General features: G+C 45.0%; 1 protein-coding gene across 2 annotated transcripts in view; it reads left to right on the forward strand.

Annotated features, from left to right (window-relative positions):
• Positions 1-16,325, forward strand: part of LOC120929486 (retinol dehydrogenase 16-like) — a 47,588-nt gene extending 31,263 nt beyond the window's left edge. For both annotated transcript variants that reach the window (XM_040340962.1, XM_040340961.1), the window contains exons 3-5: positions 2,301-2,559; positions 13,520-13,683; positions 16,030-16,325. In XM_040340962.1, the coding sequence (XP_040196896.1) occupies positions 2,301-2,559; positions 13,520-13,683; positions 16,030-16,265 (659 nt within the window). In that variant the 3' untranslated portion in view covers positions 16,266-16,325. The remainder of the gene's footprint in view (positions 1-2,300; positions 2,560-13,519; positions 13,684-16,029) is intronic.
• The last annotated feature ends 267 nt before the right edge of the window (positions 16,326-16,592 follow it).

Raw genomic sequence — 16,592 nt, forward strand, 5'->3', positions numbered from 1 at the left:
GTAGTCAGACGAAGCCAGGATCAGGAACCAGCAGGGAAGTCAGACGAAGCCAGGATCAGGAACCAGCAGGGAAGTCAGACGAAGCCAGGATCAGGAACCAGCAGGGAAGTCAGACGAAGCCAGGATCAGAACCAGAAGCAGCAGCAGTCTAGAAGCATGTGAACACAGGAGGACCAAGCAAGGAACTGAAGCCACAGACCTCCTAATATATGAGCCAGGCATCCAGCTCCTCCCAGGGGGAAGGAGGAGCCGCAGGGTGGGAGGCTACAAGAGACCTAGAAACCAAGATGGCCGCCAGCACATGTCAAACGAAGGAGACAGGAGAGAGGTAAGACCATGACAGCAGGTTTCCATTAATATCAATACCAGGCCTGAAGGGCCTTGTATGGATTTTTTTTTGGGGGGGGGGGGGACATCCACGCCATTTTTTGTATTTTTGGCATGGGTTCACCTTAATATTCATACCAGACCCAAAGGGCCTGGCAATGAACTAGGGGAAGAACCCACGATGCTTTATTCAATGATTTTTATCTATATTGCCAAGATCTGACAATACATTACAGCCGCAAGCAGTTTTAAATTAAATGTTTTCCTTTAGAAGTTTAATTTTGCTGTGGTACTGTTAGAAACATGGGAAATTATTTTACAGGCAGACTAAGGAGACCCACAGGCACGATATTTAAAAGAATATTTAATTTCTATTGTTTCACTTTAAGCATTATTAAAATCACTGCTCCCGAAAAACAAATGCAGTTTTTATAACTTTTTTTTTGCATTGATAAATGTCCCCTGGAGCAGGACCCGGGTCCCCAAATACTTTTTAGGGCAATATCTTGCATATAAGCCTTTAAAATTAGCACTTTTGATTTTTCACATTGGCGTCCCATAGACTTTAACATTGTTTGCGTGTTTGCACACATTCTTTGCCTGTTCGCACACATTCTTTGCCTGTTCGCATGTTTTGCTGCAAACCGAACCGGGGGGTGTTCTGTTCATCCCTACTGTTCACGTAAATAGGTAGTTTAGAAGCACTATTGCCTGGCAAATGCAATTTATTATATAGACTTCGCTATGCTGCAAACGTGGCAGTGGATACTAAAATGCCTGTTGGATATATTAATTTGCAGCTTGGTAGACAGGGATAGTAATACTGTGGCTCAATTGCCTGTTTTGACTGCCCCCACTCACCTGTGTAAACAAGAACTTAGTATTTGCTGCCACAAAACGCACTTCTTCAGTGATTTATAGCTAAGCCATAGAGGTGACTGCAGAGTGATTGATTGACTCTGAGGCCCCGTACACACGACAGAGTTTCTCGGCAGAATTCAGCGAGAAACTCGGTCAGAGCTGGATTCTGCCGAGAAACTCTGTCGTCTGTACACTTTTGGCCCGATGGAGCCGCCGAGGAACTCGTCGAGAAAATAGAGAACATGTTCTCTATTTTCTCGTTGTTCTATGGGAGAAGGCGGCCTGCCGAGCTCCTCGGCGGCTTCATCCCTGAACTCGACGAGGAACTCGCCGTGTTTGGCACGTCGAGTTCCTCTGTCGTGTGTACGAGGCCTGAGCTTGTCCCTGACATGAAACACTGCACAGACTCAATTGCTGGGTGACTAAGTAACACATTTCTGTAAAATTAGGGAGTCAATACAGTATGTCATGACCCTTAGGCCCAGGCATTAGAAGCTAAAGGGGTTGTAAATGTCCTGGGTTTTTTGTTTAAAAAAAACTAACATGTTGTACCTACCTCCTCTTTGCAGTTGGTTTTGCACAGAGTGGCCCTGACCCCCCTCTTCTGGGGTCCCTCAGCAGCGCTCCTGGCTCCTCCACTTCTCGAGTGCCCCGTTGGAGAAGTGCTCTCCTTCGGGACACCCGTGCGGGCACGCTCCTGTGTTCTGCTTCTGTGTCTATTAAAGCAGATTTAGCCTAGGTTCACACTGCTGCGACAAATTCGCGATTTCGCGATTTTGCCGCGATTTGCCGCGATTTTGGCCGCAATTTAATGTAAATCGCGGCCCGAAATCGCAAAAAGTAGTACAGGAACTACTTTTTGAAATCGCAGATGCGGCGTCGCACTGATTAGGACAGTGCCATTGCCGACAATTGCCGCCGATTTGAGATGCGATTTGACATGTCAAATCGCATCTCAAATCGTTCCAAATCGTACCCAGTGTGAACCAGGGCTTAAGGTTACAATTAGGTTTTATTGCAGATTTTGCAGGTATTATTAAAATATTATCTAATATGCAAGTGTTCATACATTTTAAATGATATTTCTTTAATAACGGACTTTCCCCTTGCAGGGTTATGGGGACTTGTAAATAATGCTGGCATTGGAATACCTACAGCTCCCAACAGCTGGCTGAGAAGGGAAGATTTTGTCAAGGTGCTGAATGTGAATTTATTGGGGATGATTGATGTGACGCTATGTCTGCTGCCCCTTATTAGAAGAGCCAGGGGGCGTATTATAAACATGTCGAGTGTGATGGGCAGACTAGCCTTTGTAGGAGGAGGATACAGCATATCAAGATTTGGAGTGGAAGCATTCTCAGACTCTTTGAGGTAAAAATGGAAAGCACCATCTGCAACACCAAGCCACTTAGGACCTATAACCCTGCATTCACATCTGAGCAGAGTGTATTTCTAGTAATTGTGAAGTATTTGTTTTTTCGGGCGTTTTACAAGTGTTTTACAGATTTTGGGCCAAATTCAGATAGAGATACGACGGCGTATCTCCTGATACGCCGTCGTATCTCTGAGTTCCGTTGGACGGATCTATGCGGCTGATTCATAGAATCAGTTACGCATAGATCTCCCTAAGATCCGCCAGGTGTAAGTGACTTACACCGACGGATCTTAGGCTGCAATCTCACGCTGGCCGCTAGGTGGCGCTTCCGTTTGTATATGAAAGGGATATGCAAATGAGGAGTTACGCCGATTCAGAAACGAACGCCCGCCTGGCGCTTTTTTTTTACGTCATTTGCGTTCGGCTTTTTCCGGCGTATAGTTACCCCTGCTATATGCGGCGTATCCTATGTTAAGTATGGCCATCGTTCCCGGGTCGAATTTTTAATTTTTTACGTCGTTTGCGTAAGTCGTTCGCGAATACGGATGGCCGTAATTTACGTTCACGTCGAAACCAATGACGTCCTAGCGACGTCATTTGGAGCAATGCACGCTGGGAAATTTAGCGGACGGCGCATGCGCAGTTAGTTCGGCGCAGGGACGCGCCTGATTTAAATTCTACACGCCCCCTAGCCGCGGAATTTGAATTCCGCCGGGGGATTTACGATACGCCGCTGCAACTTTAGAGGCAAGTGCTTTCTGAATTAAGCACTTGCCTCTAAAACTTGCGCCTGCGTAACGTAAATAAGATAGGTTACGCGGATCTAAAGATCCGCTGACTTATCTGAATCTGGCCCTTTGTGTTTTTGTACATGAATCAAGCCTCAATTGTTTTCTATGCGGGATAAGGGGAGATCAGTTCTAGACAGTGGCGGCTGGTGCTCAAAATTTTTGGGGGGGCACAAACAAACCAAAAAAAAACCATCATTCGCAGCCACTGTGCCCATCAAACACAGCCACTGTGCCCATCAAATGCAGTCACTGTGCCCATCAAACACAGTCACTGTGCCCATCAAACACAGTCCCTGTGCCCATCAAACGCTGCCACTGTGCACCATCAATTGCTGTCACTGCGCCTCATCAATTTACGCCACTGTGCCCCATCAATTGCTGCCAGTGTGCCTATCAATTGCTGCTAGTGTGCCCCCCACCTGGCACCTCCCTGTCTTGGGTCACGGGGATGTCCTCCAAGCTCCCTCTGAGTCCTTGATGTCTTCTCCTGTCCTCTTCCTGTCCTCTGCTATGATTGGACGATAGGTGTCCAATCAGAACACCTGTCGCTTCAGCCAATCAGGTGACAGGTAACCAGACCGAGCATCCTGATTGGCTGAGACGTGAGTCAGTGTTAGGAAAGCAAACGCACAGCATTGCGCCAGCTGTATACCAATTTGGAAGCCTATTAGAGCCAACGGCTCTAATAGGTGCTTCCAAAAACACCCCCGCCGTTGTAATTCAGATGCCTGACGAGGGCCGGACACCTGAATAGGGGTGGCAGCGGCAGCTAAAGATAGTTAGATTCATGCATTGCATGAATCTATCTATGGTGATAGACAGGTGCAGGAGAGAGGGGGCAGTGCTCCTGTGCCCTTTATGGATGCACCGCCACTGGTTCTAGAGGACAAGAGTAGTCCCTCAGGTGCGAAATTGCCTGAAAATGCATGTGTCATTTCTGTACAGGCACACTCATTAAAGTCCATGGGGCAAAAATGACTGAATGAGCTGACGAAAAAGCTAATTTATGTTTTGAGAATAGGGCAATTAAGTGTACAAGTGTTAACAATGACAATTGGAGAAACATAGTCTGTTCAATCTCGAATTTCGCTTTATGCATTGACATACTGCCTTAGACTGGACAGTATGATCACCTGCTGACTTGCCATTATCCACAGGCAGCTTAACTCCTAAATGGGACACAAGGCTTGAATCCAAACACAATTTTACTTCAGCTAATTGCAGTACAGAGGATGCTTATCCAAGATTTTACCCAGACTATGGGGGTTATTTACTAAAGGCAAATCCACTTTGCACTACAAGTGCAAACTAAGGTCTGGATTCACGTAGCACTTACGCCGACGTATCTACAGATACCCCGCGTAAGTGTAAATGTGCGCCGTCGTATCTATGCGCCGTGCCCATAGAACTAGATACGCCTGAAAATAGGCTTCCTCCGACCGACGTAACTTTCCTACGCCGGCGTATCTTGGGCGCATATTTACGCTGGCCGCCTCATTGCAAATATGCAAATGAGTGAGACACGCCGATTCACGAACGTACTTGCGCCCGGCGCATTCTTATACGCGGTTTACGTAAGTCGTACATCCGGCGTAAAGTTAAGCCTCATAAAGCAGGTGTAAGTCATGTTAAGGTATGGATCAGGGAACAGACGTCGTATTTTACGTCGTTTACGTAGTAGTACGTGAATAGGGCTGGGCGTAAGTTACGTTCACGTCGTAGGCAGTGATTCGACGTATCTTAGGGAGTATTTCCGACGTGATTCTGAGCATGTGCACTGGGATGCTTCCACAGGACGGCGAATGTGCCGTTCGTTCGGCCCATCATTTGCATGGGGTCACGCTTCATTTAAATGGATCACGCTCACTTCCACCTACTTTGAATTAGGCCGGCTTACGCCGAAGAATTTACGTTACGCTGGCGCAACGTTGGGAGCAAGTGCTTTGTCAATACTGTGCTCGCCGCTCTGCGATATGTCGGCGTAGAGTATATTCGATACGATACGCCGGCATAACTATGCTCCGAGGTACGAGAATCCGGGCCTAAGAGTGCAAAGTGCATTTGAAATTGCACTGAAAGTACACTTGGAGGTGCAGTTGTAAATCTGAGGGGTAGATCTGAAATGAGGGGAAGCTCTGCTGATTTTATCATCCAATCGTGTGCAAGCTTAGACGCTTACTTCACAGTGGGCATTTGGCGCCTAATTAAGCTCAAAAATCAATCAATCAATCAATCAAGCTAAAATGCTGCTTTTTATTTTCCTTGCATGTCCCCCTCGGATCTGCAGCGACTGTACTTCCAAGCACTTTGCACTTATAGTGCAAAGTGGATTTGCCTTTAGTAACTAACCCCCAACAAGTACATAAAAACAGAACATAGGAAAAGTTGAAACCAGCTGAAAAATACTGTGAATGGGGGTTTAGTCCCATCATTACTGTTTCTGACCTTGACTGTTACATAATTTGTTATACTACCTAGCCTATAGAAACAGCATTTATATCATTCTTATATTAATGTCCTTTCCTTGTTAATTAATGACTATCATTTTGTTATTTCCAATTAGATTTTCTGTGTTATGTAAGGCACTAGATGGCACAAGTTCATGCTAAAAAAATGTTTAATTCAAAGTAACATACATACCATTGAATTACACAGAAGGTGCATTTAGTAAATCTGACATTTACCAAAACAGATGAATCTTAAAGGTACACACAGTGGTGCTCATAAGTTTACATACCCTGACAATTTATGATTTCTTGGCCATTTTTCAGAGAATATGAATGATAAGACAAAAAAAAAAAAAAATTCACTCATGGTTAGCGTTGTGCTGAAGCCATTTATTATCAATCAACTGTGTTTATTCTTTTTAAATCATAATGGCAACAGAAACAACTCAAATCACCCTGATCAAAAGTTTACATACCCTAGTGATTTTGGCCTGATAACATGCACACAAAATGACACAAATGAGTTTAAATGGATATTAAAAGGTAATCATCCTCACCTGTGATCTGTTTTCTTGTAATTAACCTCCCTGGCGGTATGATTCTGTCTGGAATTACGTACCAAAAGCGGTACAATTATTTGCAAGGAAATTTGGTGTTTTATACTGTAGGCCTGTAATTTTTAGGAATAACTCACTTAAATCTGACCAAACAAGAATCTAATAGGCATCCCGGGTATGACATTTTTTTAAAAACAACATTTTAAATTATAATATAATAAATAATTATAAATAATTATAGCAAGTAATAATATAATAAAAATAAAAATTATTCAATAATGTAATCAACTCAAAATCACTGAAATGTGCTCAGTTGCAGAATTGTCGCTGTCATTATTATTTTTTTTTATGACGAATTTCCCCGCAAATCGCTATCGCACAATTCTGCAAGTGATTATAATTTATTATCGCTGTTTTCTAGCTGATCTAAAACCATTTTTGACATAAAAAGACACTTTTGGATGCTATGGACAATCTACAGTTTTCAGGCAGAAAGAAAGGTTTTTATTATATAAAATGACATGTAGGACACTGGGCAGACCACTAGGGACAAGGGGTGTGTGTTTTTTTTACATACAGTACTGTAATCTATAAGATTACAGTATACTGTATGTATAGTGTTTGTTTACTTTTTTGAATTTGGCGCCGATCTCCGCTCCTGTGCGTCGTAACGTCGCAGGGAACGGAGATCGGCGGCACAGGAGGACGCTGTGTGAATCGAGCGAGGTCCCGCTCGCTCACACAGCGTGGTGACATCGCTGGATCCAGGAGAAGGTAAGCCAGCGCACGCTGCAGGCTCTGCATATCTACCCCGAGCGTGACTCGGGGTTACCGATTTTGGTAGAAAAAATCAACCCCGAGTCACACTCGGGGATACCGCCAGGAGGGTTAAGGCCCATACACACTATTAGATTTTCTGCAGATTTTTGTCTTCAGATTTACCAATACCATGTAATATGAGGTCAAACCTTAAGCATTTCAATATGTTTGCAATCAGGCAGGCCCTTGCACTACATGGTTTTGACAAATCTAAAGACAAAAATTTGCAGAAAATCTAATAGTGTGTATGGGGCTTAGGTGTGCGTGTGTGTATAAAAGGTCAATGAGTTTCTGAACTCCTGACCCTTGCATCCTTCACTCAGTGCTGCACTGAAATTTCTGGATTCTGAGTCATGGGGAAAGCAAAAGAATTGTCAAAGGATCTGCGGGTAAAGGTAGTTAAACTGTATAAAACAGGAAAGGGATAGAAAAAGATATCTAAGGAATTGGGAATGCCAATTTACAGTGATCAAACTCTAATCAAGTGTAAAATGAGGGGTTCTGTTGAAACCAAACCACGATCAGGTAGACCAACTAAAATTTCAACCACAACTACAGTAGGTGAACCCGATTTTGTGTCAATCTCGCTCTCTTTCTCGGCGAGATTGAGCACCTACGAGCCCCATCGCGGGAGCCAGCGCCGAGCTGGCTTGCCGCGATGGAGACAGAGCCGTCATAGAAGCGACGGGAGATCCGACTTGGATTCCCGCCAATTCTACACGTGTGCGGCGTTTGCTATGAATCCTGAGGGGGAAGTCCCCGCCGGATTTTAAATAAAAATCCGGCATGGGTCCCCCCCTCAGGAGCATACCGGGCCCTTAGGTCTGTTATGGGTTGTAAGGAGAGCCCCCCTACGCCGAAAAAAACGGCGTAGGGGGTCCCCCTACAATCCATACCAGACCCGTATCCAAAGCACGCTACCCGGCCAGCCAGGAAGGGAGTGGGGACGAGCGAGCGCCCCCCCCCCTCCTGAGCCGTACCAGGCTGCATGCCCTCAACATGGGGGGGTTGGGTGCTCTGGGGCAGGGGGGCGCACTGCGGCCCCCCCCACCTCAGAGCACCCTGTCCCCATGTTGATGAGGACAGGGCCCCTTCCCGACAACCCTGGCCGTTGGTTGTCGGGGTATGCGGGCGGGAGGCTTATCGGAATCTGGGAGCCCCCTTTAATAAGGGGGCCCCCAGATACCGGCCCCCCATCCTAAGTGAATGAGTATGGGGTACATCGTACCCCTACCCATTCACCTGCAAGAAAAGTGGTAAAAACACAAATAAACCACACAGTGTATTAAAATATTTTATTAGTCTGCTCCGGAGGCCGCCCCCTGTCTTCTTTATTAGCTCTTTTACCAGGGGGGGCTTCTTCTTTGATGTCTCCGGGTGGGTGGGGGCCGCCGTCTGGTTCTCTTCCACCGCCGGGGGGGGGTGGCTTTTAAAAAAGCCCCCACCCCCCCGGCGGGTTTCCTCCGGCGTCTTCGGCGGGGCTCTTCTTCTTCCGCTATCCCGACGGGTCTTCTCCGCTATCCGGGGGGTCTCGCCGCTCTCCGCTGTTGACTCGTCGCACCCCGGTTCTTCGTCTCGCAGTCCGGTCCCTTCTTCCGTGCTGTACGTCTTCTTCCGCGCTGTGACGTCATGTTCTTCACTTCTCTTCTTCTCCCGATGTTGACTCGCCGGTCCTCCTCGCTGCAATGACGGATGCGCGCCTTGCATCGGACCTATATAGGCCTCACAGTCCCATCATGCTCTGTACCTACCCATGTGATACCTACCCACGTGGTAGGTATCACATGGGTAGGTACAGAGCATGATGGGACTGTGAGGCCTATATAGGTCCGATGCAAGGCGCGCATCCGTCATTGCAGCGAGGAGGACCGGCGAGTCAACATCGGGAGAAGAAGAGAAGTGAAGAACATGACGTCACAGCGCGGAAGAAGACGTACAGCACGGAAGAAGGGACCGGACTGCGAGACGAAGAACCGGGGTGCGACGAGTCAACAGCGGAGAGCGGCGAGACCCCCTGGATAGCGGAGAAGACCCGTCGGGATAGCGGAAGAAGAAGAGCCCCGCCGAAGACGCCGGAGGAAACCCGCCGGGGGGGTGGGGGCTTTTTTAAAAGCCACCCCCCCCCGGCGGTGGAAGAGAACCAGACGGCGGCCCCCACCCACCCGAAGACGTCAAAGAAGAAGCCCCCCCTGGTAAAAGAGCTAATAAAGAAGACAGGGGGCGGCCTCCGGAGCAGACTAATAAAATATTTTAATACACTGTGTGGTTTATTTGTGTTTTTACCACTTTTCTTGCAGGTGAATGGGTAGGGGTACGATGTACCCCATACTCATTCACTTAGGGTGGGGGGCCGGTATCTGGGGGCCCCCTTATTAAAGGGGGCTCCCAGATTCCGATAAGCCTCCCGCCCGCATACCCCGACAACCAACGGCCAGGGTTGTCGGGAAGGGGCCCTGTCCTCATCAACATGGGGACAGGGTGCTCTGAGGTGGGGGGGCCGCAGTGCGCCCCCCTGCCCCAGAGCACCCAACCCCCCCATGTTGAGGGCATGCAGCCTGGTACGGCTCAGGAGGGGGGGGGCGCTCGCTCGTCCCCACTCCCTTCCTGGCTGGCCGGGTAGCGTGCTTTGGATACGGGTCTGGTATGGATTGTAGGGGGACCCCCTACGCCGTTTTTTTCGGCGTAGGGGGGCTCTCCTTACAACCCATAACAGACCTAAGGGCCCGGTATGCTCCTGAGGGGGGGACCCATGCCGGATTTTTATTTAAAATCCGGCGGGGACTTCCCCCTCAGGATTCATAGCAAACGCCGCACACGTGTAGAATTGGCGGGAATCCAAGTCGGATCTCCCGTCGCTTCTATGACGCGCTTGCTGGGATGTGCTGTCACTATTCCAGTGAGTGCAAGATGTCGGCGAGATCTCGGCACCATGTCGCCGAGTATCAGCGCGACGCTGTCGTGCTAAAAGCACAATATCACAAACACCTACTGTACCAGGAAAGTTGTTCGGGGTGCAAAGAAAAACCCACAAATAACTTCAGGTGAAATACAGGACTCTCTGAAAACATGTGCTGTGACTGTTTTAAGATGCACAATAGGGAGGCACTTAAAGAAAGCTGCATGGTCGAGTCGCCAGAAGAAAGACATTACTACACAAATGCCACAAAGTATCCTGCTTACAATACGCTAAACAGCACAAAGACAAGCCTCAAACCTTCTGGCAGAAAGTCATAGGGAGTGATGAGACCAAAATTGAACTTTTTGGTCTCAACCATAAATGCTACATTTGTAGAGGAGTCAACAAGGCCTATGATGAAAGGTACACCATTCCTACTGTGAAACACAGAGGTGGATCGCTGATGTTTTAGGGATGTGTGAGCTACAAAGACACAGGAAATTTGGTCAAAATTGATGGCAAGATGAATGCAGTATGTTATCAAAAAATACTGGAGGAACATTTGTATTCATCAGCCAGGAAGCTGTGCATGGGACGTACTTGGACATTCCAACATGACAATGATCCAAAACACAAGGACAAGTCGACCTGTCATTGGCTACAGAAGAATAAAATGAAGGTGGCCATCTCAGTCTCCTGACCTCAATATCATTGAGCCACTCTGGGGAGATCTCAAACGTGCAGTTCATGCAAGACATTCCAAGAATTTCCAGGAACTGGAGGCCTTTTGCCAAGAGGAATGGGCAGCTTTACCATCTGAAAAGATAAAGAGCCTCATCCACAAATACCACAAAAGACTTCAAGCTGTCATTGATGTTAAAGGGGGAAATACACGGCATTAAGAGCTGGGGTATGTAAGCTTTTGATCAGGGTCATTTGGGTAGTTTCGGTTACCATTATGATTTAAAAAGAGTAAACACAGTTGATTGATAATAAATGGCTCCAGTCAAACACTAAGTGAGTTTGTGTCATCATTCATATTCTCTGAAAAATGGCCAAGAAATCATAAATTCTGCCAGGGTATGTAAACTTATGGGTACAACTATATGTTTTAAATTACAGTGGTAATACTCTAATATAATAGTAAGTAACCTGTACTAGGTACCCTGGCAACTGTATTCTATAAAGTTTGCAATGGGTGTAACCTTTTCTCAAGTAGACCATTTGCACGGGGCATTAAAGCAGCCAAGCTGCAAAGATACAAGAGCGTGGATAGGCTTAGGCCTGGTACACATGTACAGAAAGATGCTGATAACAGGTTTTGGTACAAAACATCTTTACCAAAGGTCATACCTCGAGTGTGCACATACCCCAATACCCTTGAATTTACCCATAAGGGTGCTGAATTCAGATTTTCTGCTGGTTCCAATTCAGCAGCAAGCCACATAATGAGGACTACCCACGTGAACAGGGAAATAGTCCAGAGTTGAGAATCTACATACATACAAGTTGCAGGACAAGTTGTTCCCCATGCTTTCAAATGATAATCATTCATATATGCGCGACTTAAAGTTGCAGCGACTTCAAAGTAGTTCATGCACTAGTTTGGTCCGGTTTTCATGCTTTAGGGCTATAGACATTAACCCTCAAAAGTTGCATGAAAGTCATACCTGAATTTTATACAATGCAACAGTTGTGCAACAGTTGTTCATTATCACTGGTCAAAGCCAAAGTCGTATCCAAGTTGCACCCATGCAAAGTTGCGTCAAAGTTACACTCCAAAGTCGGTGCAACTTTAGAGTCGTACAAGTTTGAAAGGAGCCTTATTGAGTGTAACTTATCACCCCACTTGCCCTTTACTGGATTTTTAATGTGAATAGTGAGGGCAGTTAGGAAGATCGATTTTGCTGAATTAAAACTAAAAACTGGAGTAATGAGACCTTTCTATTGTAGATGCCAAGAGATATATAATAGTTCAACTTTTGGCAAAGCCAAACGCACATCACTAATAACTGAAATCAGTTGCGTTAGATAAACTATATTACTTTATCTAATTAGAGAATTTCTTCATATCCAGTGCTCTTGGTGACACATGTTTTTTAAATAAAGTATGAGGTGCTTTAAACAGAATATTATTATTATTATTATTATTATTATTATTATTATACAAGATTTATATAGCGCCAACAGTTTGCTCATCACTTTACAACGTCAGGGCAAACAGTACAGTTACAATACAATTAAATACACAATATAATTTGTATTTAATCAAAATGTTAATACAATAAGTATACAAATAAGATAGCAGCTGAGTTCATGTACTATATGGGGTGAAACATATGTTTAGTCATTGGATATTAAACATTGTTGTATACAATCCTTTTATTTGGGTTTTAAAATACCAACTAAGTATTTTGTACTGAAAATTTCACAACCCCAGCAATGGCACATTTTAAATCTCAGTTTATATCACCTATTAAATCCCAGTTATTTCTTATTAGTAGAATGTTTAAAACTGCAGTTACATTCAATAACATGTCATCTATTTTCCTACATTTAAGAAACAGGAAGAATGTTGCGCTATTAATAAAAACTAAACTAGACAAACAGTTGATAATAAAAAGATATTGAAAATGTTATGAATGCAAAGAAAACCACTAAATGAAAGAGGAATAAAAACAATAACTGGCAAAAAGAGTCTTTGTATCAATCAACAATCGTTACAAGCAAGTTCTTCAATAATGAATAGACTGTTGAAAACATAAACGATAACCGACACCACTAGATAAAAAAGTGGAGGCTTACCAAATGGCAAGCAATAACCAGCTTGCGGCTGCAAACCCCAGCCAGGGCCTTTTGATGATCCTCGTAGGGGGATGACAAGGGGGTAGATGTTGAAATTTCCCACTCCAAGAGCCACAAGATCACGGCGTGTCACACACTGTCACACGGCGTGTCACACTTTTTGTGTGTGACACGCCGTGATCTTGTGGCTCTTGGAGTGGGAAATTTCAACATCTACCCCCTTGTCATCCCCCTACGAGGATCATCAAAAGGCCCTGGCTGGGGTTTGCAGCCGCAAGCTGGTTATTGCTTGCCATTTGGTAAGCCTCCACTTTTTTATCTAGTGGTGTCGGTTATCGTTTATGTTTTCAACAGTCTATTCATTATTGAAGAACTTGCTTGTAACGATTGTTGATTGATACAAAGACTCTTTTTGCCAGTTATTGTTTTTATTCCTCTTTCATTTAGTGGTTTTCTTTGCATTCATAACATTTTCAATATCTTTTTATTATCAACTGTTTGTCTAGTTTAGTTTTTATTAATAGCGCAACATTCTTCCTGTTTCTTACGTGTTTTGTGTTTGTATGACACTGTCATGTTGCAGCTTAGCTAGTCATTTTAAATGTTAAAGCGCGGTATTTTCATTTTCCTACATTGTTTAGGCGTGAACTTCAACCATTTGGGGTAAAGGTTTGCATCATTGAGCCCAGCTCTTTCAAGACCCCAGCTACAGATATACAGACCACAATACAAAGCCTTACTGATGTCTGGGCCCAGGCTCCACTGTGGGCCAAGAACAGTTATGGTCAACAGTATTTCCAGGATTGTGAGTAATATTGCTATAATCCACCCTCTTTATGACCATCCTGCATCCTGTATGAACAGCACATTCTGGCATCTAAACATATTTAACCACTTCAATATAGGGCATTTTCACTCTCTTCCTGCCCAGGCCAATTTTTAGCTTTCAGCGCTGTCGCGTCAGAGGGGGCAGGGTCACCCGCGCACATGACAGATTGCCCCACCCTCAGCTATAAAGGAGACGTCACACCGGGAGAGCGTCATTCGGCGGGCGCCTCTTATGGAGGCGGTTTCATTTTTTTTTTTTTTTGTATCGCTCGAGACAGGATTATATCGTTGGAACCTTTTTTTTATTTCTTATTTTTTTATTTTTAATAAAGAACTTGTCCCAAACTGACTTCTGTGGTTTTTAAAATTCTGACCCTTTTTTTGTGAAATGGTAGGGGTACAATCTACCCTGTTACCAATTCACATATGGGGGGTCGGGATCTAGAGTTCCCCTTTGTTAAAGGGGACGTCCAGATTCTGATATGCCTCCACCCGTAGACCCCCACAACCACGGGCAAGGGTTGCGGGGATGAGGCTCTTGTCCCCATCAACATGGGGACATCTTCCCCATGTTGAGGGCATGTGGCCTGGTACGGTTCAGGTATGGATTTTTGGGGGGAAACCCCACGCCATTTAAAATGCCTCAGGGTTCCTCTTAATATCCATACCAGACCTGAAGGGCCTGATGTGGAATTTGGGGGGACCCCCACACTTTTTTTTAAAATTTTGGTTCGTGGTTCCCCTTAATATTCATACCAGACCCAAAGGGCCTGGAAATTGACTAAGGGGGAACCCATGCTGTTTTTTTCAATGACATTTATCTGTATTGCCGGGACCCGACAAGCGCATCTGGACCCTTCGCGTAATACCGCGCTATATCAAGATACCTCTCAACTCAACTCATTATAGCTGCGAGTAGTTTTAAATGACTTTTTTTCCTTTAGAAATTTTCTAAGCACAGGAAACATGCGCATACTAGAGACACCCCCCAGGTACAAAATGTAAAGGAATATTTCACTTTTATTGTTTTACGCATTATTAAAATCACTGCTCCCAAAAAAACGTCAGTTTTAAAAAAAAAATTTGCATTGATACATGTCCCCTGGGGCAGGACCCGGGTCCCCAAATACTTTTTATGACAATAACTTGCATATTAGCCTTTAAATTGAGCACTTTTGATTTTTCATGTTCGTGTCCCATAGACTTTAATGGTGTTTGCGTGTTGGAACACATTTTTTGCCTGTTCGCATGTTCTGAACCGGGGTGGGTGTTCGACTCATCCCTACCAATCACAATTAGCAACACAATTCTATACAATGAATGGCATGAAAGGTAGCCATCCATTGTACAATACGATTGATCTCCTGCATGACATTGCTGCATAGTTTGTCACTGAGGACCAGTGTAAGAAACAAAGCTCCAACTGATCACCAAATATAAGTGACAAAATTTACACTGATCACCAAATATAAGGGACTAAGCTCAAATTGAACACCATTTGAAGGGACCCACTGAACACTAGTGTAAAGAACAGAGCTTGCACTGAACAACAGTGGGATCTGAACCACCAATACAACCAAATGTGTAAGGATTGAGCGCCTATGGACACCACCACCGCTGGGGGGAAAGCTTGGGCAGGTATTTATGCCTATGATACAACTTGTAGGGAAATTACTAATTTGTATTTGTTTTCTTTCCAGTGCCCACCAACACTAGGGTACTGTTCCTCACATTGACCACTGACACTGGGGCACTCTGTTCCTCACTGACTTTAAACAATGGAGGATTTTTACTCCCCCACCCTCTCTCTCCCCTTTAAAATTAAATTAACAGTGAGTGTGAAACAATGTTCACACTTTAGCTTGCATTCAAGAAACTTTTTTTTTAACAATTCAAAGGGGGAATCAATTTCCTGAGGTTCAGTATTATGTATAATGATGAGTGCAGCTATGGGACTCAATATCAAAGGTGCATGGGGGCAAACAGGAGGGGGAAACCTGTTAGTGACCCATTGCAATGACTGGTTGCATCTTTTATGTGCAATAGTGTATTACTCTTGTATTTTGTAATCTTATTTATATACACTTATTTTGTTTCCTTCAGTGGTATGATTTAATGGGGAAAATTATTAGTGCCCCCCCCCCCCCCAGTTTTGACTGTGGTAACTTATGTGCCCCCCCCCCACCCGCACCTATATATTGTTTCTGGAGTTGCCACTGCTGCTCTGGGGTCCCCATGTATATTATTGTACTGTGAAATGGCTTTAAAATAAAATAAAAATATACTTTTTCTAACTGGGTTGATATCTTTTACTCTTTTGCAGATTGCAGATTCATTGAGTACAGACTGTCTAAGTGTGATCCTCATATAAATCAGGTTACAGATTGCATAGAACATGCCTTGACTGCTGTAAACCCATGGACTCGCTATTCTGTAGGCTGGATGACAAAACTCTACTTCGTCCCAGTATCCTATCTTCCCACTTTTATATCTGACTACCTGCTAGCTCATCCATTGAAAACACCATCCAGGCTGTGCTCTTCACAAGAAAATAACTGAACTGCTGGTGATCTGCCAATATGGTTCCGGCTATCCAGATGGTTCCTGTAAGGACTGCGCAGGCGCAATCCTTGCCGACGGAAATCTCCGAACCTCGGCCGGCATCCAGGGCGGCGTGGAATTTGAGGAAAGTGGCCAGTCGGCCTCACGTCCTCGCTTTGCTCGGACGGCTCGCTCGGCCTCCTGGCTCTTTTTTTAACATCCTCCAATCCACGGGGATGTTAAGGAATGAGCCTGGATGCCGGCCGAGGTTCGGAGATTTCTGTCAGCAAGGATTGCGCCTGCGCAGTCCTTACAGGAACCATCTGGATAGGGGAACCATAACGA

The sequence above is a fragment of the Rana temporaria genome, chromosome 2 (assembly GCF_905171775.1).
Source record: "Rana temporaria chromosome 2, aRanTem1.1, whole genome shotgun sequence".
Lineage (NCBI taxonomy): Eukaryota > Metazoa > Chordata > Amphibia > Anura > Ranidae > Rana > Rana temporaria.